At 38.5% G+C, this 26,276-nt stretch overlaps 1 protein-coding gene across 3 annotated transcripts in view; it reads right to left on the bottom strand.

The window, feature by feature from the left end:
* Positions 1 to 26,276, bottom strand: part of NELL1 (neural EGFL like 1) — an 876,133-nt gene that overhangs the window by 64,693 nt on the left and 785,164 nt on the right. For 2 of the 3 annotated variants that reach the window (XM_065883022.1, XM_065883024.1), the window contains one exon: positions 10,440 to 10,580. The exons of the other annotated variant lie outside the window; for it this stretch is intronic. In XM_065883022.1, the coding sequence (XP_065739094.1) occupies positions 10,440 to 10,580 (141 nt within the window). The remainder of the gene's footprint in view (positions 1 to 10,439; positions 10,581 to 26,276) is intronic. 3 annotated transcript variants of the gene reach the window in all.

Below are 26,276 nucleotides of genomic sequence, written 5' to 3'. Positions count from 1 at the left end.
GAATACATTGGTATGGAGTAAAACCTTAGTTCCTTCTGTACACACATGTAAGATAAACTAAATTTAAAAATTATGGACGTAATACCAGGTATGTATCTATAAGCACACAGTGAAGTAGAAAATGAGGCAATTATCTGAATAATGATCACTACTCACACCTTAATTTAATCCTTTTGTAAATTATCTACAATTAATATACAATTGACAGAGGCCATTGGGGGAGTAGAAAGAACACGGGCTCTTTCACACATGGCTGCGCTACTTGACGTGTTTCTCCTCATTTGCTACCTACAAGGGGTTTTTGAAAGTGAAATGACACACAGTTGGCATTCAATAAATAAAAATGTGGCTTTTATAGTACCATTTTTTGCAGCAAGATTTTAATGGGCAATAAAGAAAGTAATATTCCTGTTGCTTAATATTTCAAAACTATTAAACATGTACACAGTTCCTAGAAAGGACGTTGATTAACCCTTTCTGGAAGAAGAAATCTACCAGTTAATAGCTGGATGACCATGGGCAATTTATGGAACATCTATGTGCCTCAGTTTCTTTGTCCATAAAGTAGAGACTATCAAAATTCCCACCCGATGAAGCTGTTTTGAGGATAAAATGAGTTAGAAAATGTGAAGTTTTTAGAAGAGTGACTAGAACATGAAGTAATCAATCTTCCCTATTATTAATATTTATTTTTTATTTTTATATCTATAAACCACATAAACCCTTCCATCCTTCAAGTCTAATCACCCCCGTGCAATCTGGTATGACTGTTCTTTGATCCTCTCTAAGCACTCTCCTCCCTAATTACCTACATACAGTGTTGACCCTATAATTTTACAGTTAATTATAAGATTATAACCTGTATCAGAGTGCTATTGGTTGTTTCACGTATGTTGATTTTTGTCTCCAGCTTGGTGTTTTAAAGTCCCTAGGGGTGAATTCTCTGGACACTTCGTATCACCTAACTTAGTGCTAAGACAACAGCAGGCTTATTTTTGTGGATATAATAAGTATAACATGGCAATCCTTGTGGAGAGTTGTTTTTTCAATAGTTTTCTAGTTTTTCTCCTCTTCATTATCACCCAGGTGATCTTCACTTGGATTAGAATTGAGGTCCCTGGCTCTCCATGCACTGTGCATTGCTTCAAGCATGGCTCCAAGTTGTTTTATCTGTTCCATGGCTGGTCACAGCTTCCATTAGGAAGGTGTTTGTCACTGAAAAGATACTAATCAGGGCCAGGGGTGGCTTAGAGGATAGACCCTGTCGTTAGTTTGAGGTCTGTTAGAATAATTCCCTGAGATGTCTTGTTTCAGTTCCAGAGCTGAAGTGGATAATATCACATAGGCCTGCTGTGTCAGCCCAGATAGGCAGAGGGTGATCAATGGACTTTGCGTTCACGCCTGAGCTTAGTGCGATGAATGCTATTCTGACATCATTTTGTGAAATTATATTTTTGAAATGTTTATCACCAAAACTGAGGAGGAACATTTGCCTTCCTCGAGAAGTCCCCCAAATATATCCAATTTAACTTACAGGTAAACCGCTCCAGGCTTATGTATGCATGGCTGGATTTGAAGGGGAGCAGGAAACTTGCAGAGGGTCTGATGGGACACATATCTCACCTGATTTAACATTTGCAACTGTGTGTTAATATCCACTGTAAGGCCCTTTCTGGGGAACCCAGAATATCCCCTCTATTAGATGTTGGGAAATGTTCTTATCCTCTCCATCCTGTGTCCTGACTATACCAATCTTATTCCATATCCATTCCATACCCAGGTGGTGTCTGTCCCTGGTCTCTCTGTCCATTTGAAGGTGGCAATTTTGTGCCAAGCAACTGAGCTCCCCTGAGTCCCCAGACCACAGCCCCATGTACTTCACACCACTGCTAGTTAGATGCATAAAGCTATTTAAACAGCGACATGGCCAGGTGGTGTCTGCCTTTGGGAAGTCTCTTAGATAGTTCATTACTTGGATGAAAACCAAACCTAAAGTTCTTTGGCAACAAATATCAATTTTGAAGTTAATGAGAGATCATTTAAATATTATCAAGGAAGGTTGGGGCAGGAGCTGTTTCAATGAAAATACTTTATGCATGGGTGGGTATTATTGTTTGGCAAAGAGATAATCCAATGACTGTTCCGAGATTGGTGTGTATGCCTCTGTCTCTGAAACTTTCTTAGCTTGAAATACTCTGGTCCACAAAGATGCTTTCACCACCCTGGCATATCTCTGCTCTGGAACAGAGAAAAAGCACATTTGAGCCTTTTTGCTTAAAGACTTTTTATGCGAACTCCTTTCAGATTAGACCAGTTCATATAATCATGCTTTCCTTTTTGCTGTGCCTGTCAGGATATTCATAAACGTCTTTGTTAACTCTCATGGTTAGTATATTTTCTGTATTTTTCAAATATTTTTATTTTAATAACCCTACTGAATGTGTGTTCTTTGTATATACTAATTACTTTCGAGCAGCGGGGGATGAATGAATGAATGAAAGAACAAATATAATTAGTTAAACATCTACTTACCACCGTTTCTCATACCCTTTATTCCCCACGCCTTCCTTTCCTTTTCTACTCTGGATTCATATCATCAAAAATGCAGGGAAGGTAATGCATCAGTGGATAGCCAGGTGATACTATTGTTAAGGCTAAGATGCTATCAGATTACCTGTCAAGAACCTGCCACCTTGACATCCTGCCCCTGGTCTAGCAGGAGGGCCCAAAGACACAGCCCTTGAGTCCTTTGGATAAAGCAATTCCCCAATGCTCTTGATTCAGACAGAATATAGCAATGCTGTCTGGGTCTCAGTTATACTCCCTCATTCTCTCTTTGCTTTGTCTCATTGACCTGTAGCTGCTCTGCTTAACAGCTCCTTGTCTGTGGCTCATCACAGGTCTCCTCCTTTCCAGACAGCTCTACAGTGTTAACATACTAAAAGCAGAAAGAAGATTTGGGATCGAAGGCACCTGGATTACAGCCTTACTGGCTGTGGGATTTGGGACAAGTTATCTTAATCCCTGGGACCTTACTTCCCACGTCTTTAAAATGGTGACAGTAAAAGGGCTTCCCTCCTAAGACAGTTGTGAGAACTAAATTATGTAATGCATGAAGTTCCCTGGCACATAGTGTGGGTGCTCAGTTCATGATAATAGCTCACATTTATCGAGCACTTAAAAACACAAGTGCTGAATGTTTTTTTCCTACGTTAGCTTATTTAATCCTCACAATTACTCCACAGCAATTTATGAGGTCGGCACTTCTGTAAATTGCTCAGTGCCTGGCAGAAAGTAAGCTCTCAATAAATGTTGGCTCTTATTAGTATCACCGTTGCTGTCTTCATTTGACAGATGAGAGATTTAGGCGAAGGGAAGTTAAATGTTGACTATTATCATCTACTACTTGCTAGGATATTGGCATATAGGAACACTTACGTTACAAAAAATTCCACCAGGAAATATTATTTTAATCATTGTACGCTGAGGATACTAAGGTTTAGAGAGAGAGGTTAAATAGTTTACCAAATGTGGCTCAGCTAGAAAGCGGCCCAGCTGGGATTTGAATCCCCCAAATCCTATAAGTATATACTGGAAACCTGCCTCTCCTGTGTCACACTGTTACTGGCTAAGGTTTCATAATCCTCCACCCCGCGCAGTGAGGTTTGTCACAGGGAGCATCTCCAGCTTCTAGCCCCACCTTTTTTTTTTTTTTTTTTTTTTTTTTTTGTGGTACGCGGGCCTCTCGGTGTTGTGGCCTCTCCCGTTGCAGAGCACAGGCTCCGGACGCGCAGGCTCAGTGGCCATGGCCCACGGGCCCAGCCGCTCCGCGGCATGTGGAATCCTCCCGGACCGGGGCACGAACCCGTGTCCCGTGCATCGGCCGGCAGACTCTCAACCACTGCACCACCAGGGAAGCCCCCTCTAGCCCTTTTTTTAATCTCCACTCCTATAAGAACTAGACACTGGGCAATGACAGCAGAACCCAAATCATTCTTAGACCATTTCAATCAGCCCTGATGCTTCAATCAATAAAAAGTGAACTCTCCTTCCCAAGAGATTCCAGTGGAACATTCTCTGGTGGTTTTATGTTGCTCTGTAAGTTCACGTCAGTTGCAGCAGCTGCTCTGACAAGTAAATACTCACTGGGCTGTTTACAGTGACCAGAAAACAGACTCCAGAGTCTGGGAACCGGCCTCACACAACCAAGTCCCTTTAGAGGACGCAATAATGGGAGGCCAAGAGGTGCCACGTCCCATAGGAAGAGCTGTATGTTATCCCCGAGTCTGTCAACAAAATGGCTTTTACCAGGATTTGAAAGTTTTGTTTGATAACAATAATGACAAAATTGCATGAACAATACAATTTAATTCAATACAAATCTATAGGAGATACAAAAAGACCTCAGCTGTACTGCAGGCTATAAGGAACTGATGACGACAACAAACTTGATCTGATAAATTCCATACAACACGTGCAAACACATGGCTATGAGAACATAGGAGAGGTAGGCCTTTTTTTTTTTTACTATTAGAGAAATATGACAGTGGTTCTCTATGTTAATTGACTATTCTTTCTAATCACTTGTAGACCTTAACAAAATGACCTCAATCTATCCCATAACAGACCAACTGAATCAGATTCTCCAGGTGTGTGACGCCCCATTATAAATACTTTTTTTTTTTTTTTGTAAAAGTAAGTACTTTTTTTTTGTGGGATCTTCCCGGACCGGGGCATGAACCCGTGTCCCCTGCATTGGCAGGCGGACTCTCAACCACTGCGCCACCAGGGAAGCCCTATAAGTATTTTTAAAAAGCTACTCACGTGAATCTACTGTGAAACACATTTGAAAATCACTAGTTTAGGGTGTAAAACTTCATCAGGATTTTGACAAGTGGAAATGGGGATAGAGGGATGGTCAGGGAAAAGCATACAAGCAAAGGAGTAAAGAGTGCAGGGTTTGGGAAGAGTGGAAGAAATATTGCGGAGGCTTGAGAATTCACGTGAGAGATGAGAGCGGGCAGAGGAAAATAAAGATTCAAAGGCAGAAGCAAGATCACGGAGACAGATTGACATCCAAGGGAATTTGAATCTCATTTTCAAAATATGTAAAATCCTGCTCTTTAGACATGGCATTGTTGATTATACATTAGTTTTCATTTCTAAATGACCCAGATAACTGTGCCCAGATAAAAAGGAACTGCTCACAGCTTCTATGCGAAAACTGAGTCACTGAACTCCCACCACTGCATCCAAACACAAAGTGCACTGGACCCCACAGTAATAAGGCATCCCTGTCATCTTCGTCTACAAATTCCAGCTATCAAACCTGTGTGTGCCCATCTCTCCTGGACTTATAAACATATACAAGCAAATGGGAGAGAAAGAGGGAGATAGAGACTCTGATAAACTTCTCAAGAAGGGCGATTCCGTCTGTCTCTGCAATACCTAGACTAGTCATTTCTTCAACTATATGATCTACTTTAGCAGAAAGAGGCAACAGCAAGGGTGCTGTTCTTTATGATGTTAGTAATGTTCGACGTTTCCAGTAACTGATGAAGTCAGTAGAGCAGGTGTTAACCTCATCTAACAAAAAATGGCTTGGAGTGTCAGGTGACTGTTGCCCTAAAAGCCTATAATTGCCATATTTTAGATTCCAACATATGCCATCCCTGCTATTGTCTGGGGAAAAAGCATAGCTGAGTGCATGTTGCTAAAACACTTACAAGAGGTTTTTAAATGATTGTTTTAGATGCTGCTATTTCTTTTAAATGTAAGCATTAGTAGCTGATGTTATTTAGGGCTTATTTTATGTGCTAATTTTCTGTGCCATTAAGATAGGTTATTATGATTCAAAATATTTCAAGTTATAAATCCTTCAACAACAGAGATCTTATCTTCTTTATACTCATATTCCCAGAAGACTTAACCCAGTACTGGTGTAATGGTTGTTCTTAATAAATATTATGTTTCTGAAACGAAAGACTCACATGATTTTGTGATATTTAACATCTTACATTACTCACTGCAATCTACACGACAAGTTGTGTCAAACCAAATACAAAATAAATTTGACCTGATACAGTTTTATCATCTATTCCTTCAATCATCTGACATATATGCATTGATGCCTAATTTGTGCCTACATTGTGTATACATGATGAAATGTGGGTACAGTGGTGAAACACAGACAAGGTCTCTGCCCTCAGAGAATCTGTACATTTGTGGCAGGAGACAATTACACATATGTATATGCACAATACATTTGTAAACAAAGAAAATGCTATAAAAGATATAAAAAAGAGTGATGTAATGAAGCAACTACCCCAGATAAAATAGTCAGGGAGAGTCTCCTCAAACAAGTGGCATTCGAGCTAAGAATTAAATGAAAAAATAAGTCTACAAATAACAAATTCTTGGGCTTCCCTGGTGGCGCAGTGGTTGAGAATCTGCCTGTTAATGCAGGGAACATGGGTTCGAGCCCTGGTCTGGGAGGATCCCACATGCCGTGGAGCAACTAGGCCCGTGAGCCACAACTACTGAGCCTGCGCGTCTGGAGCCTGTGCTCCGCAACAAGAGAGGCCGTGCACTGCGATGAAGAGTGGCCCCCGCTTGCCACAACTAGAGAAAGTTCTCGCACAGAAACGAAGACGCAACACAGCAAAAATAAATTAATTAATTAAGAGTTAGGACTTCAAGATATTCATAAAAAAAGAAGAAAAACAAATTCTGGAGAGGGTGTGGAGAAAAAGGAACCCTCCTACACTGTTGGTGGGAATGTAAATTGGTGTAGACACTGTGGAAACAGTATGGAGGTTTCTTAAAAAACTAAAAGTAGAGTTACCATATGATCCAGCAATCCCACTCTTGGGTATATACCTGGAAAAATGAAAACTCTAATTCAAAAAGACACATGCACCCCAATGTTCAGGGCAGCACTATTTGTAATAGCCAAGACATGGAAGCAACCCAAGTGCTCATCAACAAATGATTGACTTAAGATGATGTGGGGTGTGTGTGTGTGTGTATATACACACACACACACACACATACACACAGAGTGGAATATTACTCAGACACGAAAAGAAAGAAATGTTGCCATTTGCAGCAACATGAATAGACATAGAGAATATTATACTAAGTGAAATAAGTCAGAGAAAGACAAATACTAAATGATATCACTTATATGTGGAATCTAAAAAATAATACAAATGAGTCTATATACAAAACAGAAACAGACTCACAGACATAGAAAACAAACTTATGGTTACCAAAGAGAAAGGAAGGGAGGGAGGGACAAATAGGAGTATGGGATTAACAGATACAAACGACTATTCATAAAATAGATAACAAGGATTTGCTGTATAGCACAGGGAACTATACCCAATATCTTGTAATAACCTTTAATGGAATATAATCTGCAAAGAAAAAGAAAACAAATCACTATGCTGTACACATGAAACTAACACAGTATTGTAAATCAACTATACTTCAAAAAAAAAAGACAACCATGCAAGGAAACAGGTGTTGAGTGTTCCAGACGGAGAGAACGTCAAAGCCAAAGGCCCTGAAACTGGGTGAGTTCACTGTCATGTTCAAGGCATGAAAAGATCAGAAAGGCTAACATATATAAGAGATAAGCCCAATAAGTGGGCAGGGACAATGTCACCTAAAGCCTGGAGGAAGACCATGCAGAGAAGTTAGAAATTTATTTACATTCAATGGGAAGGCGTTAGAAGGATGCAACAAGAAAGTGACATGATCAGATTTATACATCTATTACACCAAGAAATATTCTGAACCAATAGTGCTCTCAACTACCAAAAATAACCTAAATGATGGTCAGATTTCTGTTCTTAGTAAGACCCATATACAAAGCTATTTTTAAAGGAGAGGAAATGAAAGCGAATTCAGAAAATATGTTACTACTAAAAACAACCCTAGTTCCTTGCCAAGGAATCCAGTTCACCGACAGTTTCCTGGGCAGAGCAGGAAGCAGTTCATGGATGAAGAAAGTGCATCCCTGGGGAGGGCACGTCACTCAGCATGGCAGAGAGAAATCAGCAGGTGAGGTGACCATGACGTCTGTCATTCTAACAGGGACAGTTATGACAGTGACAAGGCACAACTGATAATTACAACAGAACAATAGGTATAAAGTGGGACTTTCCCCAGCATCTGGGACATAGAGTCACCCTTGACCTAGGCTTGAGTCCCGACTTGTACCAAACAAGCTACGTGGCTGGAAGCAAGGTGTCACTCTTTCTGAGACTGCATTTCTTTATTGGACACATGAACTGTGGTTGCATTTTCCCATTTACTGCACACCAACTACCAAAGGGTCTCGCTGGAGAGACAGAAGAATAAACCTCAATTCATGTTCACAGGCTAGTCCAAGAGCAAATAAACTGAATGGTAGTGCAACAAGTGAAGCTACAGAAACATGCCGGGGTAAAAAGCTCTAGAGCTAGAGAGGAGAGAAGTGAAAACTCCTATGAAGACATCAAAGAATGCTTCATGGGGTCCCAGTGAAACATGAGCTGAAGTTAGGAAAATGAACAAAAATTCACATGTGAATCAACATGATCAAGGAGAAGAGCTCCTTGACTCAGAACTCTGTTCCATTCCAGTCAGAGGGGTCGGCCCATGCAAAGGCACAGAAGTATGCGACACCACGGCAGGTCCAGGCAGTTATCAAACTGGATCAACTACGTCATGTTTAAGGTCTTTTGTGCACAAAAAAGCTAAGAGTCACCTATGTATTGATGTTAAATACTGTTTTTAAAAATGAAATTTTTATCTTTAGCCCCAAAATGTAACATCGCATATGTCAATATTCTATATTTCTATCCAACAGCCATTTGATCTATCCCTATTCACATAACATCTATTTACTCTGAGTTGTACACATACGGAAGTTCCTGGCCACGTGTAAAGGAAGTATATGAAGACCCAGGATAGATGCAAACCTCTCCCTGAGGTTGCAAATCATCGTTTTAACAATAAAAGAAACACGGACAGACGTGGGGCAGAGGGCTGAATATGCAGGAACGGGAACATTTCCATTTTATAGATGAGACAGATGAGGTAGAGTTTAGTTAAGACCTTGCAACCTACTTAGTAACGGCAGAGCTGGAATTTGACTTCGGGGAGTCTGGCTCAAGGGTCTATGCCTCTAACAACTACACCGCGTGCCTCTCAACAGTAACGCTGACATTGCAATGGACAATTCATGCCATGTGCCTATTGTTCCCCAGTTCATCTTTGCTTCAGAGCAATCTTAGGGGAAAAGTTGTAAAAAACACTGACTGGTTCTCAGGAGCAACCTTTAGAAAAAATAAAATGCAGATATGCAGAGAGCAAAGTCAAATTTCCATTTTTGAATTCAGCATTCTGAACTTTGAGAACCCATGGTCAGAATGCTTGCCCTCTGGGTCTGTCCAAATCAGCATTAAGAATTCAGCTGAGTCCATGTGACATGAAATAACTGGATTGGCCAAGGTTCTCATGGAAATGATTACATTTTTTTTTTTTTTTTTTTTTGTGGTACGCGGGCCTCTCACTGCCGTGGCCTCTCCCACTGCGGAGCACAGGCTCCGTACGCGCAGGCTCAGCGGCCATGGCTCACGGGCCCAGCCGCTCCGCAGCATGTGGGATCTTCCCGGACCGGGGCACGAACCCGTGCCCCCTGCATTGGCAGGCGGACTCTCAACTACTGCGCCACCAGGGAAGCCCCTGAAACGATTACATTTTTGATCAGTTGTTTGGATTTTGTGAAAGGTATAAGGTCTTGAAGGGGAAGAACTCCATCTGTTAACTTCCTCTGTTCAGCAGATAACAGAACTGCAAGCAGAAAAGTGATTAAAGGAGACCTTGCAAAGATGACAGCAGTGGTAACAGCAACAGTAATAAGGTCAATTTGACTCTGTCATATTTGTGCATCAATCCAAAGCTTATAATCCTTAAATATTACGGTATCCCATTTAAATCTAATAATATATGTGCATTATTATCCACATTTTTATGTATTCACAGGAGAAGGCTCAGAGAGGTACAGTGACTTTTGTATTACAAGAGCCGAGATTTAAACTAAACTTTCTAAGTCCCTCAATATTTCCTCTTCTCCCACAGCTGTATCTTAAACTGTGAAAAATTCCAGCAAGTCATCATGGTTTCCTTCAGAAAGAACTAAAAGCCACAGACTACAGACCCAGGCTTTGTCCTCTGAGTGCCCCAGTTTCTGTATAATAGTTCTAAAACCCTGCACTGCCTAATCCCTGCCCTGATCCCTGAATTGCAGAGGGAGGAAATTTGAAAACTGATGAGTTTAACCAGTGAGGGGTCATATCTTAACACTGGGAGCTGAACAGACTACCAAAGCAGGCTGCCCCTCCTGCAAAGGTCCAGATGGATGGAGGGCATGGCTGAAAGCTGCTTACCAATACAGGACTCCCCGGACAGTGAATAGGTCCCATCGTCATGGAAACCGCTTCTGCACTCACAGTGGTACCACCCTGGCAGGTTAACGCAGCGGGAATGGTTGTGGCACTCAATGATCCCCTCTGTACATTCATCAATATCTGCCTCAGAGAAAAACACAAGCCCACCAGGACATTAATTTCTTTTGACACCAACCTTTCAATAGACACCTAAAACATGCTCACGTCAACATATCAATTAAAACTGGTTAGTCACCTAAAAGAAAGTTACAGGAAAAACTGTATCCCATCTTTTTTTCCCTAGAATCCAAACAAACAAACTGAAAGCTTCGTTTTTTGGGTGATTTCTCATAAGTTGAACAACGCATGAGAACTGATGGTCATGAAGACACTCCTAACGGCACATGCTGTGTTCGTTTCTGAATCACCAGAAACTAAATCGAGGATGTTTGGCACACTTTTGTTATTCAGAGTATATGACTCTTCTCTGCTTCAATGATTTCAGTATAGTAATCCCAGATATTATTTGGTATTCTCTGAAAATACCTGTGAACAAATAAGTTCAGGAAACTCTAGGTTAAATAGTGTTACACTAATGTTTTATAGATTTCAGTCTCAGAGACTTATCATATTTATATGCCCTGCAAAACTTAGCAGAATCATAATATGCACTGTTTCCCAAATTTATTTGGCTGAGAAATGCTTTTTCTTTGGATAATATCTTGTGAAACTAAGTTTTGGGGGAGCACGGTTTGAGAACCACTGTTCTAATTCTTTCTAAAACTGCTGATTCACTTAAGGACTTGATTTGTGATAGTCAATCAGAGCTCCTCATTCTTCAGTCGTGCGTGATGAAAAGAAGTTTTCTGGGCTCTGTTTGTTCTAGAATCTGGCTTCTTAGAATCAGCAAATGCCTGGATTCTCTAGCCCAAAGGCTTGCCTCTGAGCTGAAGGAAAATGACACCACTGCAGAAAGATGAGCTGTCAGTCGTCATGCCAGGCTCAGCTCATCTTACAGAATCTCTCCAGGTAATTATTTCTTGGAATATAGCCATTGAGGGCTGGGAATCCGCTCCTAGTCCTCCTAGAAACACCTGAACTACAGCGGTCTTATACAAATAGAAATTTAATTAATACTCAGATATAACACATAATGGATACAACGCACTTCAGAGTCCTGTTCAGCAGTGCCGTGCTGTAGGCATCAACTACCAGTGTATCTATTACGCTGAAAAGTCCCGATTTGTGCACAAGGCTGTGAACGTAGTTTGAAACCTGCCAGTCTCATCTCATAGCATTCCAGCCACGTAAAGAGAGGAAAGCTCTTTATTCTGGGCAACTCCATCCTGGCCTTTTTCTGCCAACTGCCATCTTCTTCCTTTACGGCTGTGTCATTAAGTTCATGCAGTCCTTTGACATACAGCATCCCCCAGCTTTCTAAATGCAATCAGGCCACAGGACCTAGTGCTTCTATAGCACCTTCAGCTATAGCAGTCAGGTTGTGTGTGCATTTATTATAAATCTCCAAACAATAAAATTTCAACAACCATGTTTTCATTTCTGAAATTTTACAGGTGTGTGGTTCAGTGGGACACACCTTGAATCACTAAAATGTTCATAAATTGAAACAGAGAAGTGACTTGAGGCCATGTCTCACAGAGGGGAAGGACCGGGCCCTAAGTTATGAAGTCAGTTTGGTTATTTCTAAATATAGGTCACCAAGAGGAACAGACATAACTAGAAGACTGATTTTCAGAGATAACTTCTCTATGAGAGGCTGAAAGATAACTCTCTGTAACAAAGCAGCAACAAGTTTTGCCTCAGACATTTATTTCCACAGCTTCCAGAAAGTCTGTCATGATTCCTCACAGACCCTGTGATTTCTAGACTAATGACAATATTTAGGTAACAACCATCTAGCCACAGTTAGTGTCAGGAAACCAGGACATACAAAAGCAAAACTTCTCAAATAACCATAGAAATCATATGTCCTGGTTGGTCTCGTTGTCACCTGCTGCCTCTTTCACTCTCAAAACCAACTCAGTTTGGAGGATAAATTATCTGAACATCTTACAAATAATTCCTCCTGCTCTCAATTCTACAGGAAATTTCTAGGAGGAGTGGGAATACTGAATGATGTGCAAATATTTTTTTTTTCAAGTCACAGATATTTTTATTCCCAAAATGAAATAAGAGAAACTAGCAAAAGCTTCCACGATCCAGCAGGATATAAGTTATCTGTGTAGCATGGGAGACTCATAGGGAGTGAATACAACCAGTCAAATTATACATCTGCAATTACCCCAGAGACACTGGGGTATTCCTGGCTTATACTGAAAATTAGAAAAGTAGTGGAGGTGTTCCTTGCCTGGGAGCTGCACGGCACACAGCAGATTCTGGGGCTTCACTGGGAATAACCAGGGCTCATCACACACTAGCACCTGCAAACAAGGCTGCATATTTCTATTTCATGGGCCAGGTCTATAACTGAAGCCAACAGTTTCATTTTATGTGAGACCAGGCTGTACTTGAGAGGTGCTTATATTTTCATCGTGTTCGTAAAACTGGCTATTTTTTCTGTATAGTCGCAGTAGTATTAAAAGCAACAACCAGATACCCAAATACAGAAAACACGTGGAGGCTTTTCAGTGATACTTGGGGACTTTAAAAACTGTTAAATGGCTTGTGGCTGCCTTTGTCCTAAGAGATTTGTTTCTCCCAGTCAGCACTTGCTACAGGCAAACAAACAAGACAGATGCTCTGTGAGTTCACCATGGAATCCGGCCCCCTGTCTCAAGGAATTCTGATAAATCACAGTGAGCCTGGGTGCATCACATGGTGTCAGACATTGCAAAGGAAACAGACAAATAAGAAAATCATTTTTCCTTCCTATAACAAATCCTAGGATTTTGTTTAAATCTCAGTTTAATCCAGCACAGTCCTGAAAATGTAGCAGAGGAAACAAGAGATGTTGGAGGATTCTTGAGAGTGGAACCTATAGTATTCACTTTTATATCCAAGTGTCTGCTACATAATGAATCAGATGAGAGCCCAGGTCAAATAGCTAACATATGGCGAAACCAGGTTCAGAATGAGCTAGAACCCGTACTTGTCACTCTTCTATCACATCATGTCATTGATGAATGGAGAAAGGAAGATTTACACCAAGATAATGTATCTATTCAATTCTCTAAATATTGGCTGAGCTGAAAATACATGTCAAGGATGCTATTTGTATCGTGGCAGTTGCAAAACAGATGCAAAAGTGAAGAAGATGTGATTCCTGAAACCCAGGAGCTCTCAAACAAGAGGAAGAGGTATATAACACACACACTCATCCTTCAAACCCTAACTGATATCACCTACTCCAACTCCTCCAGACATACAGGTCCTCCCTCCCTAATGCCTCACTATGTACACACACATCTATTTAAGCACAGCAGTATTTCCCTTTTGTGTCCATCCCTCAAATGCAGACTTTCCAAGAATAGAGACAACATCTTAGGTTTACATTTCTTGGAATAATAAGTGAATGTCAAGCAATATGAAAGCACCCAGTACAAGTCTGTGGGAATGAATGAATGAAAAAATAAATGACATTGGACCGAACATAAGGAACAATGAAAAAGTGCTGTAATAGAGACTCAAAGTACCACAAGAGTTCCTGCTATTTGCAAATCACAAAGATACAATGTCAATTCGCAAAATTAAATATTATGGGGTTAGTTCATCTTTATATCTTATTTACCTAAAAGACACTTTATAGTGTCTAAAAGACACTATATAGTTTTTAAGACTTTGCTTCTGAGTCTAATCTTTAGAGATTTTAAGGCAACAAAAGACACACAGTTAAAGTTGCCTTCAATCAAGAATCCTACTTGTACTTTGAGTTTTTTATTCAGCATGAAAAACAGAGGACGACCCAAGGTTTTACCATAGGATGTGTCCTAAACAACACGTTTAACCCTATTTGGAATGTACAGTGAATTTGCTATCAAAAGTCATTGGCAAACACATCCTTGGATTCTTGCAAAATTCTAGTTTCTTGACTTGGATGAATCTCTTCCTTCATCTGATCTCCTCTCTCTCAGATTTGCTATTTGAAAATTTACAAAATAAAGTTGTTCTCAAAGTTTATTTCCAAGGAGATACTTTTGTATTTCATATTAATTGGTTAAAGTTCACAGTGAAATAGTTGATTGTATCTTTTCTAGGGATTTGTAGGTTGAGCCATGAGAAAAACTTTTGATGCTTTCATTCATTCAACAAAAGTTTATTGAGCATACTTGTATGAAGCTATATTCCACCCTATGATAAAGAGATGAAAAAGATAAGGTCTCTGTACTCCAGACACTTAAGAGTCTATCAGTGCAACTGGAATGTAAACACATAACCATGGTTGAGAACACTGGCTTTGCACACAAATACGACTTCAAACTCCTGCCCAACAACACACTAGTATATTGTTTAGAATTTTCCAAATTTTTGCTTTCTGAACTGTAGATCATGAATAACAAAATCAAACTTCATAGATGTGATGAACAAAAAACACCCTTAAGCAAAATCTACTGTTTCCCCTATTGTATAGGATATTAACTTTGGACTCTATATTACTGCTTAAAAATAAAAGACAGAAAAAAATTAATATTACCTTGTAACCAGGTCACTGGTTAGGACTGAGAGACGATTTCTGGATCTTTAAAAATGTTCATTTGCATTTTTAAAAATTTATATATTTTTAATCATTTTTTTAGCATCTTTATTGGAGTATAATTGCTTTACAATGGTGTGTTAGTTTCTGCTTTATAACAAAGTGAATCAGCTATACATATACATACATCCCCATATCTCCTCCCTCTTGCGTCTCCCTCCCACCCTCCCTATCCCACCCCTCTAGGTGGTCACAAAGCACCGAGCTGATCTCCCTGTGCTATGTGGCTGCTCCCCACTAGCTATCTATTTTACATTTGGTAGTGTATATATGTCCATGCCACTCTCTCACTTCGTCCCAGCTTACCCTTCCCCCTCCCTGTGCCCTCAAGTCCATTCTCTATGTCTGCATCTTTATTCCTGCCCTGCCCTCAGGTTCTTCAGAAGCATTTTTTTTTAGAGTCCATATATATGTGTTAACATATGGTATTTGTTTTTCTCTTTCTGACTTACTTCACTCTGTATGACAGACTCTAGGTCCATCCACCTCACTACAAATATCTCAATTTCGTTTCTTTTTTATGGCTGAGTAATATTCCATCGTATATATGTGCCACATCTTTATCCATCCACCTGTTGATGGACACGTAGGTTACCTCCATGTCCTGGCTACTGTAAACAGTGCTGCAATGAACACTGTGGTACATGACTCTTTTTGAATTATGGTATGGAAACGTCTATTTAGGTCTTCTGCCCATGTTTGGATTGGGTTGTTTGTTTTTTTGATATTGAGCTGCATGAGCTGCTTGTAATTTTTGGAGATTAATCCTTTGTCAGTTGCTTCATTTGCAAATATTTTATCCCATTCTGAGGGTTGTCTTTTGGTCTTGTTTATGGTTTCCTTTGCTGTGCAAAAGCTTTGAAGTTTCATTAGGTCCCATTTGTTTATTCTTGTTTTTATTTCCATTTCTCTAGGAGGTGGGTCCAAAAGGATCTTGCTGTGATTTATGTCATAGAGTGTTCTGCCTATGTTTCCCTCTAAGAGTTTTATAGTGTCTGGCCTTACATTAGGTATTTAATCCATTTTGAGTTTATTTTTGTGTATGGTGTTAGGGAGTGTTCTAATTTCATTCTTTTACATGGAGCTGTCCAGTTTTCCCAGCACCACTTACTGAAGAGGCTGTCTCTTCTCCATTGTATATTCTTGCCTCCTTTATCAAAATAAGGTGACCATATGTGCATGGCTTTATCTCTGGGCTTTCTATCCTGTTCCATTGATCTATAGTTCTGTTTCTGTGCCAGTACCATACTGTCTTGATGACTGTAGCTTCGTAGTATAGTCTGAAGTCCGGGAGCCTGATTCCCCCAGCTCTGTTTTACTTTCTCAAGATTGCTTTGGCTATTCGGGGTCTCTTGTGTTTCCATACAAATTGGGAAATGTTTTGTTCTAGTTCTGTGAAAAATGCCATTGGTAGTTTGATAGGGATTGCATTGAATCTGTAGATTGCTTTGTGTGGTATAGTCATTTTTCACAATGTTGATTCTTCCAATCCAAGAACATGGTATACCTCTCCACTTACCTCAACCTAATAAAGGCCACATATGACAAACCCACAGCCAACATTGTTCTCAATGGTGAAAAACTGAAACCATTTCCTCTAAGATCAGGAACAAGACAAGGTTGTCCACCCTCACCACTATTATTCAACATAGTTTTGGAACTTTTAGCCACAGCAGTCAGAGAAGACAAATAAAAGGAGCCCAAATCAGAAAAGAAGAAGTAAAGCTGTCACTGTTTGCAGATGACATGATACTATACATAGAGAATCCTAAAGATGCTACTGGAAAACTACTAGAGCTCATCAATGAATTTGGTAAAGTAGCAGGATACAAAATTAATGCACAGAAACCTCTTGCATTCCTATACACTAATGACGAAAAATCTGAAAGAGAAATTAAGGAAACATTCCCATTTACCATTGCAACAAAAAGAATAAAATACCTAGGAATAAACCTACCTAAGGAGACAGAAGACCTATATGCAGAAAACTGTAAGACACTGATGTTCATTTGTATTTTGAGACGATTGTAATATTGCAAAACATTCAGTGATAGAATCTATGAATCTATAATATATACCCCATAAAACTGGATTCTCTCCTCCCAAAAAACGTTACATGACTTTAAGGAAGTAAAGCAATACCATAAATTGCCACAAGTACAGTGAACACAAACCTGATTATTATCTAATATTTGCTGAGTTCCAGGACTCTACTGAACATAGCACACATCGGAATACTTGAGGGAAACTAAAAAGACAAATAAATGAAAAATAGAGGTTCTGTGGAAAGGCAAATCAAAACTACATGGAGGTATCACCTCACACTGGTCAGAATGGCCATCATCAAAAAGTCTACAAATAATAAATGTTGGAGACGGTGTGGACAAAAGGGCACCCTCTTGCACTGTTGGTGGGAATGTAAATTGATGCAGCCACTATGGAAAATAGTGTGGATATCCAGCAGTCCCACTCCTGGTCATATATCCAGAGAAAACTTTAATTCGAAAAGATACATGAACCCCAATGCTCATAGCAGCACTACAATAGCCAAGACATGGAAACAACCTAAGTGTCCATCAACAGATGAATGGATAAAGAAGAGGTGGTGTGTGTGTGTGTGTGTATGTGTGTGTGTTTGTGTGTATATATATATAAAGTGGAATACTACTCAGCCACAAATAAGAATGAAATAACGCCATTTGCAGCAACATGGATGGACCTAGAGATTATCATACTAAGTGAAGTCAGAGAAAGACAAATGTTATATAGTACTACTTATATGTAGAATCTAAAAAAAATGATACAAATGAACTTATTTACAAAACAGAAAGAGACTCACACACGTAGAAGATACACTTATGGTTATCAAAGGGGAAAGGTCAGGGGAGGGATAAACCAGGAGCTCGGGATTAACAGATACAAACTACTATAGATAAAATAGATAAATGACAAGGACCTACTGTATAGCACAGGGAAGTGTATTCATATCTTGTATAACCTGTAATGGAAAGGAATCTGTAAAAGAATATATGTGTGTGTGCACGTGTGTGTGTGTGTGTGTGTGTGTGTGTGTGTGTGCGTGTGTACCCACTGAATCACGTTGCGGTACACCAGAAACTAACACAACATAGTAAACCAACTATACTTGAATTAAAAAAAAGAAAAGAAACAGAAAGGCTCTGTGGTAAAAACAGTCTAGCTCTTCCATCTTTTCTTCTTGGGCTCCCAAGGGTGTGTCCTGAACATAGGTCCTTTACAGATGGGTGAGGCCTACATGTCTTTTGCAGATGGGTGAGGCTTTGTGACTAAGGTCTAGCTCTAAAGTTAGAAATAATGTAATTCCAATATGGCCCACAAAAAGATCTCATATGAACCTCCATGCTATTTCCACCTTCCCACTGGAGGCTAATGTATAAGGAAACTTGGAAGCCACAGGCTGAAAATGGCAGAGCCTTTGTCTGTCTGGCTCCATACGTGACTAAGTGGAACAGAGCCCTTCCACAGACCTGAAACTGTCAGGGACTCTGTATGTGAGCACAGATATGTTTCTATCTTATTGAGCCATTATACGTTTTGGGGCTGCTTTATTGCTACAGCCAGCGTTTCCTGTTTTGATAGAGCCCTTTCCACATTAAGGGGAAAGACTGTGCTAAGGTCAGAAGCATGCAGACACAATCTCTAAAAAAAAAAAAAATAAGCAAACAAGAAAAAAACAGCACCTGTCAAGATTATGCAGGCAGCTACAGGGGAGGTTTTGTGCTGAAAACCGAGAATTGAGATAATGTGCAAATGAGACAAAGCTTTGTAGTCAAATATACCTGAGTTGAATCCTGGCTCTGTGATTTCCTAGTTCGAAGTCTCTGAGCAGGTTGTTTATCTTTTTTCAGCTTCAGTTTCCTTGGCTCTTAAAGGAGGAGGATATTACCTAGCTCTCATTGTTACCTTAACGATTGAATGAGAGCAATGTAAAGCTACTCCACCAAACTAGGCAGGCACTCATTAGGTCTGCAATCATTAACATTCTGTAATTTCTAATCCCCACTTGGTCATGGAGGAACTATGTGTGTCCAGGCCAAGACAGTCTAAGTCTCCAGGCTTCCATTCCTTTCATGTAAAAGGAAAGGACTGTGCTGTAGTACACCTCAGTCTTCTTCCAGCTTTAACTCCCTACAAGATGGCAGATCTGGGCTTTGGGCTGATGTCTTCATCTGCTACTAACCAGCTGAATGGTGTTATCAAGTTTAAGTGATCACTTTGTACCTCAGTTTCTTCATTATCTAATTTGCAATAACAAAAATAAATGTTTCGTCTGCCTCACAAACAAAGCTTCAATAAGGTATAAACAAGCTCTGGAAGTCAATTAACTGCTACACAGAATATATGGTGGTATCATTATTACTGTTTCTTCTTCGTAAGTGCTGATCAGCAACTAGGTTCAGTCCATTAAACTGAACGGTGCCTGCTATTAATAATAGCATCAGTGGCATTGGTGATATTGCTCTTCTCTGCCTTTTGTAAATCTCTTTCTTTACTGACTTGGCACAAGAGAGTTGTACCCTTCTAATTTTATCTCTGAAGTGCTTCTTTTTGTTTGACTATTCTCTGAACAAATCATTCCCAAATTCTTCTACAACGAATCAATTTATCCCACTTTAACTCTCCTCTCTAATCTGGAGGGTTTCTCATCTACGTCTCTATAATGTGACCTCTTACAAAAGTTCATACACACATTTACTATTGCCTATGAATAAGCTAATCTCAGAGGTCTCTTCATTTCAAACTCATTCTACCCAAAGCATTACTATAACATATATCTTTCTATGTATCAAACTCATTTTCCTCCCCAGTACTCCGTCTCAGCTCTCATTCCTCACAATCAACGAATAAAAGGTCAAAGTTGTTATAATGGCTTACAAAATCTCACATGATCTGCCTTCTCTTACTTCTTTGAGTTCATCAAACACTGTTCTTTTTGATTACACTGGCCAGGACAGCTACACTGACTTCCCAGCTACTCCTCAGGCATATCAGACATGCTCCAGCCGCTGCATATGTCGCCCACATAAGCTGTTCCTCTGTCTAGAATGTTCTCTCAGATATCTCCATGGCTTAATGTCTCAACCTCCAAGTCTATACTCAAATATCCATCCTCTCAGCAAGCCCTTTGCTAGGTTGTAAGCCCATGAGGTGACATGAGGACAGAGCAGGACCTGGAATTCAGTGGCACAAAAGGAATATTTTCTGGGTGAGGGAAAGTCAGAGGAAGGGAAGGGAGATGCATTGAAACTTCTTCCTTTGACATGGTTTAAAAATCTGTTTTGCATCCATTCGCTAGATCTGTTGCCAACACCACACTCAGTTCCTTATTTTCTCAGACCTGAATGAGTGCAGTATCTCCTGGCTGGTCTTTCCACCACTGTCTTCTCCAATTCATAGGAGATGTTCCCAAATCTAATTCCCAAGGCTGATGTTCCCGAATCTAATTGCTCAGAAAATTTTAATTAAAATAACACTAGCTATTCTGGCACTCGATAGCTAATTCAGCTTGAGTAAGTCACTTTCCAACTCAATACATTAACTCTTTTATTTTTACAATAAGCAAAGATTTAACTATATCAGTGTTTTTCAACTAGTACTCAACAGAGCACTAGGTTTCCATGGAGGTTCTCTTAGGCAAACCAGCTGAATCTCCAGACGGACCCACCTGGAGTGGCCATTGAGCAAGTTATACATTTCTGTAGTATAGATCTATTAAAGTTTCACTGGTGATGCCCATTGATAATTAAACAAACAAACAAACAAAACCATTGAACTAGGTCATATTCACTCCCAGTCTGAAATTTCTGTGATTCTGTGATTTTATTATATCCGGCTCTTCTAGTACTTACAAATGATCGTTATTATAAAAACCTCCCACCAGGCAAAGAGTCAATAATCTGACCTCACTTTGCCTATCAATTCTCTTTCATTTCTCAGAATTCTTCAGCACAAAACCGTGGCACACTCTGGCCTGGTTACCTTAGTATCCACATATTCTATGTGCAATTTCATTTCATGCTTCCCACTCTGTAAGTGACTGCTTTTTTTTTAAGTTAAAATCCAAGCACAAATTTTAATCCCACAAAAAAATCCTCTTTCTTTCCTCTGAATTCCTATAGTGTTTAACAGTTCTATCAGCTGAATTCCTACTGTGCTCTTTAACACAGTTCTGCTACCCTATTTAACTTATATCCACTCTATTTTAGAATATTCTGTGTTTCTTGCTATAGTTTCTCTCTTACCAAATAGGATTTTTGAACTTCTACCTATTAATAATTTACTGTATGTCAGGCCCTCCAACAAGTGCTTTATATTCACTACTTCATCTGGTTCTCAGAATGGCTCTGACATAATCTGAATTACCTTAAACAGCTGGCTCTGACATAATCTGAATTACCTTAAACAGAAAATGGGGGCTTAGATGTTTAAATCATGTGCCCATAGTAAAGCATCTGGAAAGTGGCGGAGAGATTTAAACCAAGGTCTACTTGACTCCAGAATACACCCATTAACCCATACAGCCTCCTGCATATTTTGGAGGAAGAAGGAACTTCTTTTTTAGCATCACCTGTGGCTAAGCGCCATTTCAGGCCTAAAGATGATCTAACATCGTTAGCAACAGACATGCAGGTGAAAGAGCTGAGTATAGACTTCAGCCAATGCTACTACAGAGGAGACAGAAATTAGAGTCTGAGGCTAACCAAGTTAACTGCCTGCTATAATGAAAATAAGCACCCTTCAGAGGAAAATTCTACCTCTACTAAGTAGGAACATAATTATCCAATACACAATAAAAAAATTATACATCTTAAGAAATAAGAAAATGTGACCATGCTAAAGAGAAAAAGCAGATAATAGAAACTAACCCCACTCTTACCCAGATGTTGGATAAAGTAGACAGAACTTTAAAGAAACACAGAAATATGTTCAAGGACTGAAATTAAAAGATACTGAGTTGAAAAATAAATAGACTTCTACTTTTATTGAAAATTGAATAACAGGGACTGGACTTACCTTCCCACCCAAAATAACAAGAACAATCCAAACAATATATATGAACAAAATGGTTTTTAAGATATTGGAAATTAGGCAGTTAAGAAGAATGATCCCTGAGAGACATAAAACACATGAGAAGAGTCCTGCAATTGCCCTAGTCTGCTACCTTAAGAGAGGTTCAGACCTGGTAGAAGGGGGAGGAGCACAAGAGGAGCCCAGTGGACTACCTGGTTTAAGGATATGGAGCTAAGGGTATGGAGAGAACAAGATAGCTAGAGTTTGCAGAGCAGAGTAGTGGAGGGGCAAGAGCTGCACAGAGAGAACTCTGGAGTCCTGCAGGGTGTCCCATTCATGTATTCAGCAGAGTACTGATCAGAAAATGAGTGTCATCAAACTACTCAAAGCTGGAGAAAGACAATCAGAATGGATTAGAGGCAACAGTATCTGGTGGTCACCTAGGGAGGGAACTAGTGCATGCTTCCACAAGCCAGACTGAAAATTCTCATAATTCATTGAGTAGTACTGGATAGAGTACACAAAAAGGTCTTGCCTCAGTACTGTAGAATAATTAGCCCTGTATTAAACACAGCATTGGCCTCAACTAATAATCTTAAAAGCAAGACCCAAAAGGATATAATTGTATATAAGTATCTTAACTGTGTCCCAGAAGAAAGCTCAGGAATATTTATAGGAATACAAAAATATCCAGGATCCAAAAGGTCAAATCAATATTGACTGGCATTCAAACAAAGATTATTAGGATGTCTGGAAAAAAAAATCTAACTCAAAATGAAGAGGAAAGAAACCATTTGATATCAAAACAAAACCGACACAGGTGTTAGAATATAGGACATTAAAACAGTTACTATAACTGTATTCATGTTAAAAGAGTTAATAGAGACAGGAAAAGAGTTTATATATATTAACTGTATATTATAGATAGAATATATAATATTATATATATGTATATATATATATATATATATATATATACACACACACACACACACACCATCTGCATGCATGTATCTCCAAATCAAGCTAATAGAGATAAAAGCTACAATGTATGAGACGAGAAATACACTGTATGAGGCTACTGGCAGATTAGAAAAGAAAAGATTAGTGAACTTTAAGACATAGAAATAGAAACTATCCAAAACAAAATATAAATAAAAAATAGACTTTAAAAAAATAAAAAGAGAATCAAACTACAGGAGAAAATCAAGTTATCTAATATATGTGTAACTGAAGTCCCTGAATAAGGAGCAGGAAGACAGGAAAAATACTTGAATATTAGCCAAAAAGATTCCAAAGGCATTGAGAACTATAAGCAAATAGAATCAAGAAGCTCACTGAGCCCCAGGTGCAACAGACATGAAGAAGAAAACATGAAGGCACATCATAAGGAAACTTCCTCCAAACAGTGATAAAGTAAAAAAGTCTTAAAAAGTAGTCAAAGAAAAAAAAAAAATGATATGTTACATGCAGAGGAACAAAGATAAGAATGTCACCAGATCTCTTTTGTGAAACAATGCAAGTGAAAAAGACAGTGAAGTAATGGCTTTAAAAGCATAGAATGAAAAAAAAAAAAACCTGTCAATTTAGGATTCTATACATAGCAAAAATAAATTTCATAGATGAACTGAAATAAAGACCTTTCAGAAATATAAAAGCTGCAAGATATCACAGCTAGCCTTTCAGTACTACATGACATTTTAAAGGGAGTCCTTCAGGCACAAGGAAAATGATAATAGATGAAAATATGGATGCACACAGAAGAACGAAGAATACTGGAAAAGGTGTCTGCATTGTAAAATTATTTTCTTTATTATTTTTAGCAAAAAATTTAAATTTTAAAATTATTTTCTTATTATTTAAATATCTTTAAATTATTTTTGACTGTTTATTAAAAAAAACAACGTATTTGGAAGTTTCAAACACATGTGAAATAAAATGTACAACAACAGCATAAAGTCCAACAGGGAAGAAATGGAAGTGTATTACTGTAAGGTTCTTATATGTAAGGCAGTATAATAGCACTTAAAGGTAGCCTATGATAAGTTAAAGGTTATACTACAAATACAAAAGCAGCCAGTAGAGTAACAAAATAAAGATTGATAACTAATAAGGAAACAAGATAAAATACAATCCTATAAAACACTCATTGCAAAAATGGACATAAAAAAGTAGACAGGGAACAAAGAACACATGGGACAAATAGAAAACAAATAGCAAGATGAGAGACTTTAGCCATATCAATAATCACACTAAGTGTGAATGGTTTATATATCCAGAAGTCTAGATGCAATAAAACTATTTTTCAAAAATGATGGTAATATAAATATATTTTCAGATAAACTAAAACAGAGGATCATAGCAAGCTGACTGGCACTACAAGAAACACTGAAGGAAGTTCTTAAGGGTGAAGGAAAAAGAAATTAGATGGTATCTCAGATCCAGTGGAAGAAATGAAGCACATTACCAATAATAAATATAGGTGAAGATATATAAACTATATGGATTATCTCTGTTTTAGTCTCTTAACTTCTTTAAAATACAAATAACTTTAAATCAAAAATTATGTCACTATTGTAGGACTCAGAACGTATGCAGATGTAACAAATGACAACAATAGCAAAAGGAGAGGTGGGTGGTAAAATGGAACCATATTCAAGTATTAAAACATTAATTCGAAGTAGTCTGTGAAAAACGGAACTATACTGATCTAGCAAAACAGGAGCCAAAGTAGACTGAAAATAAAAATAATTAAAAAAAAGCAAAAAACCTAATAAAATAAAGTATTTGATTAACCCCAAAGAAGGCATCAATAAAGGGAAAAGAGGAATTAAAAAAATCAGACAAATAGAAAAGAAACTGAAAAATGGTAAACCCAAATCCAACCATATCAATATTTGTATTAAATGTGTATGTGTGTGTGTGTGTGTGTGTGTGTGTGTGTGTGTATCTCACGCAGCTAAAGGCAAAGGTTACCAGACTAGATAAAAAAGCAAGATCGAATTATATATTGTATTCAAGGGCTGCACTATAAATACAAAAATACAAGCAATTTAGAAGAAAAGATATAATGTGTACACATGAATGTTAAGAAAGCTGGAATACGTATTATTTTTCAGCTTAATTAAGGGATACTTGGCAAATAAAATTGTAAAATATTTAAAGTGTACAACACGATAATTTGATATATGTATACATTGTTAAAGGTTGGAATAGCTATATTTATATCAGAAAAAAATAGGCTTGAAGATAAGAAAACTTAGCAAAGATAAAGGCATCTCCTAAAAGAGTTCATCAGGAAGATATAACAATCCTAAATACTGAAAGTTCTTAATAGCAAAGCTTCAAAATATATCAAACAAAGCCAAAGAACTAAAGGGGAAAACACACAAATCCAGAAATTTTAACACCCATATTTCGGTAATTCATAGAATAACTAGACAGAAAAAAATCAGTAAGAATGTAGAAGACCTAAACAAGACTTATTGACATTTACTGAAATGACACCCAGTTACTTCAGCATACGTATTTTTTTTTGCGAGTGCACATGAAAAGTTGATCAAGATAAAACAAATGCTGGTTCATTAAACAATCTCTAAAAAGTTAAAAAGACTGAATTCTTACAGGGTATGTTCTCTGACCTTCAGAATTAAATGAGAAGTCAAATAACAATAAGATATCTAGAAAAAGTAAACATATTAGGAAACTACACTACCTCCAAAAGCCCATGGATTAAAAAAGAAATTACGGGAAAATATGAAATATGATGAATGATAATAAAAATACAACATGTTAAAATTGGCGGGAATCAGCTACAGCAACGCCTGGAAACAAATGTTTGGCTGTAATGCGCTTACTAGAAAAAAGAAAAGTTTAAGACCGGTGATCTAACTTTCCACTGTAAGAAACCAGTAAAAGACAGGCAAACAGATTTTTACACTATATCTGGTCCTGCCACGGGGCTGGAGTATGTGAGGTAGCGTCAGTGTCGACATCAAGGCCTCTCAAAGACTCTATTAAAATAGAAGGCGTATTTCTTAACATAACCTGAAGCAGAAGCGCCAAATGTAAATTTT

The sequence above is a fragment of the Phocoena phocoena genome, chromosome 8, assembly GCF_963924675.1.
Source record: "Phocoena phocoena chromosome 8, mPhoPho1.1, whole genome shotgun sequence".
NCBI classification, from domain to species: Eukaryota; Metazoa; Chordata; class Mammalia; order Artiodactyla; family Phocoenidae; genus Phocoena; species Phocoena phocoena.
Note: the sequence above shows the minus strand (reverse complement) of the source record. Positions and strands in the feature narration are given on the sequence as shown.